Source organism: Cyprinodon variegatus, unplaced genomic scaffold, assembly GCF_000732505.1.
Source record: "Cyprinodon variegatus isolate N-32 unplaced genomic scaffold, C_variegatus-1.0 Scaffold6, whole genome shotgun sequence".
In the NCBI taxonomy this organism is placed as follows: domain Eukaryota; kingdom Metazoa; phylum Chordata; class Actinopteri; order Cyprinodontiformes; family Cyprinodontidae; genus Cyprinodon; species Cyprinodon variegatus.
Genome location: NW_015150459.1, coordinates 1259971 through 1263714, shown reverse-complemented (window position 1 = coordinate 1263714; position 3744 = coordinate 1259971). Strand labels below are relative to the sequence as shown.

The following is a 3744-nucleotide window of genomic DNA, read 5'->3' as shown; positions in this document are numbered from 1 at the left end:
GTCAAAATATATCAATAAAATCATGAACATACATCAAGTTGATTTCTGTTTTTTACCAGTTTATAATGACAATTTGATGTTAGTGTGTGATATGCTATTGATCTAAAACTGACATCTTTTGCCAGTTGGGAATCCAATTTTTGAAAACTGTGGCATCAAATTTAAGGGGTATGTTTTTTTTTTTTTTTTATCAAAGCAGCTTTACATTTTGCAGTCTTTTGCTTTAATGTCTGTAAAAGATTGTGGCTTTAAAACACCAATAGAACCAGATCATCTACAAAAAAGGAAAGATGCGGCCCTAAGGGTCCCAAAGCAGAGGAAGAGCTATTCAAAATTATGCCAAAAACACTCAAAACAGGATGCTAAAGAGGGGGCACCCCTGATGGAGATCACTATAATGTATGTCCCTCTTAACTTGGGGTTCTCCAAAGCTAGCTTGTGAATGTTATCTGTGTGGAGGAGGTCTGGTTAACTAGATTTCCTCCATGACCAAGGGTTGATAGATTCGAAGCAGCAACAGGAGCTTGCTCACTGCAGTCTCAAATATTAGCATGAATTTTATTTCTATGTGGGAGGTCAGTGATGATGAAATAAAACATTTCTTAACCCTTAGCCTACTGGGTTTCTGTTAACATATGAACATTTATCTCTGTGTGCTTTTAGCATTAATCAGTGACTACAACAAATGCTGCCATAACTTTGTTTTGGAAGTGAGAGATGATAACTCTGATAGAAAATGTATAATTTACCAAAGCATTCAGCAGATCATTTCAGTCCTTATGATGTAATGCTTTGGATTTATTAAATGTAGTCCTTACTTGATCAGCTCTTATTTCAACATCAAACACCTCTATTAAATAGTTTACTCAAGCAATTTGAGTAAATTGCTTGAGTAAATCAAAAAACTGGAACAATATGGAAGCTGCAGTTTGGTTAAAAATTTGCATATATGACACGATGCATTATAAGTATTCTCATAATGCATCTTGTCATATATGCAAATACATTGCAAACATAAAAGCATGCATTCTAAAAGAAGCATTATAAGTAGTAGTATGAGCATTCTTATAATGCATCATGGTTAAATGAACTGTTAGCTTCTCTTTTGGTAAGTAACTATTTTTATAAACTGTGGTGATATAAAACAGTTAAAAAATCCATTTTTTCACAGTTTTCTGAAAAGTATATTCCGACTTTAATGTATTGATGATTTGGGCCAATATACTTGACCACTAATCAAGCTTAAAATACCTTTCAGACTGCTCCTAATGGTAGGTATTTTTTTTGCTGGAGTACCAAAACTATATTTTCTTACCTACAAACCAAAAAGAAAAAAATATATTTGTCATTCTATGGAAGTGAGATGTATACCATTTATTTTCAGTGCCTTAATAAAAATGAAAAGTATTTATGTCCAAACATTGAATGTTTTTTCAGTGATTCCAAAGAAAGATAATTAAAAACATTCCACTGTACTTTGTTTCCAAGTTTGAAGACATTTCGCTTCCTATCCAGGAGGCTTTTTCAATTAAAAATGTCAGGACGAGCTTTGAGTTCCAGGTTTTATACAGTAGCCCATCAAAACCTTGTTTTTGTTTTGACAACATGCAAATTGAAATGGACGAAGTGGTCCACCCCTTTGGATTTTCAGTGACTATACTATTAAAACCAGTTAATTTTGGTAAGCTGTATCTGTACATGCTAAAGAAAACAAAAAAAACCTCACTTAAATGGTTACTATGTTGGTGATTGAAATAAAAATGTAAATGGTTTATATTACCTTAAAGCTTGGACTGAAAATCACATCTACTGTATTTGTTAACAAGATGTCTGTGAATAAGTTTATATGCAAAAAATATTATCATCCTCCTTTTTTCCTCTTCTTTTCAAATATTCCTCTCTGTCTACACACAAACACACAATCTTAGCATCTCTTGAGCATTGTTTGTGTTGTTGGACTTTTTCTGAAAATTTAATATAGGTTGGACGTTTGTGAACACACAGGTGTCGACACCTGTGTGTGTAATGTAGGCTCTAAATGATTCAAAGATGCTGTTCAACCATAAAAAAACTATTAAAAAGGAAGTAAAGCAGAAGTGCACTTTTTTGTCAAGGGTATTATAGTGCATACCTGATTTTACCTTGGAGACGGATGTGTAATGCTCTTTCCTCCAAAGACCATAAAAAGGCTTTTAGTGTAAATGGCATCATGAGGTCTTTGACATAGCGAGAGAATCAGGAATCTGATGGATTTCACTGATACTTGGAAAATGAACCGCCCATGGGTCTTTCAAGCATGACTATCTGATGTGCATAGCCAAATAAACTCTGACATGATTCATCAGACACAAAATCAGACTGTAATTTCGGGCCTAAGACCTAAATCCTGCAGAAAATATAAGTTAAGTTGATTCCCCTGAAAACATCAAAAAGGACTATTCTTACTATATCTTTATATATATATATATATATATATATATATATATATATATATATATATATATATATATATATTTATATATGCTTTGATATAACCCATTCAACATTGTAGATCCAGCTATTTGTCTGTTATCCCAAGTCTTCTTCTATTTTTTTTTTCTCTGTGATTGTTCTGTGTTTTGGCTGCATCCATATTCCAATCAACACAGACCTCCTACCTTGTTCTGCTAAATAATACATCTCTGTAAAAAAAATGCAATCAGCAGTTTCTAAGGGGATATTCTGCTTAGCAAATTGATGTTTGTGGTTGTAATGTTACAAAGGGTTCAAAATGCAGGGCACTGTATGCATTAAAAAATTATTGAACAAGTAACCATATATGTTAATTTTTGATCTCTTACTTTGAGTTACAAAAAATACATTTAATTTTTCTCACATCCAGCTTTGATCACCACCCCTGCAAGATCTTGACGAGGATCCTGAAAGCCACAGATGAGCTCCTCCCTGCTGTGATTGAAGCTTGGTACAACAATCCTTGAAACCATGTTGCTCTCATTGACTGCAAGGCTGCTGGGAATAAGCTCTGTGCCAAGATACCACGCAATATGAACATCTTCTCCATTCAACTCATAGCAGTCTTGTCTAATAACACAGGTGGCTGTGATAGGTGATCCCAGAGGTACCACCAAACTGGATGTGTGGATCTTAGCACATGGCTGCTGGACATCCCCTTAAAAATAAAACAAATAACACAAAAACAATAGCTTAATATTAAGAATGGAGAATTCTCTTCTTATCTCCTAAGCAGATGATATTTCATAGAGGATCTTTGTGGAAAGCAACACAAAAACAAAATGTCTGAAACTGTCCCTGTAACTTTTGACTGGTAATTTACATTTCAATTTCTTTGTGAAAGAAAACCTTACCATTCATTGCTCCGCTTGCAGAGTCTACCGCCACAGCAATCATGACCATCCATGTGAATATCATCTTGAAAAACCCTGTTGGGCAGCCAAATTGAAGGACATCATTATAAAAATGCAGACTTTGCATGCTATACCACAACAAACCTGGAATTGTGATTCCTCTCAGGGTCAAGCTCTTCTGTTGTAAAAGATAATAAAATATGATATTAAAATATACAGATTGTTTTGCTTAAATTTGCGTGACACCCCATTTGCCTCCTTTAAAAATTCGAAATAATATATATATATATATATATATATATATATATATATATATATATATATATATATATATATATATATATAAAGATATAGTAAGAATAGTCCTTTTTGATGTTTT

The 3744-nt window shown here is 33.3% G+C and overlaps 1 protein-coding gene across 1 annotated transcript; it reads right to left on the bottom strand.

The window, feature by feature from the left end:
- Nucleotides 1–2861: 2861 nt before the first annotated feature.
- On the bottom strand, nt 2862–3435 carry LOC107084769 (granulocyte colony-stimulating factor receptor-like). Its single transcript, XM_015374772.1, has 2 exons — nt 3366–3435; nt 2862–3169 (listed from the first exon to the last, which is right to left on the bottom strand). The coding sequence occupies exons 1-2, from the start codon at nt 3427–3429 to the stop codon at nt 2862–2864; spliced, it is 372 nt and encodes a 123-aa protein (XP_015230258.1). The 5' UTR covers nt 3430–3435.
- Between the last annotated feature and the right edge of the window lie 309 nt (nt 3436–3744).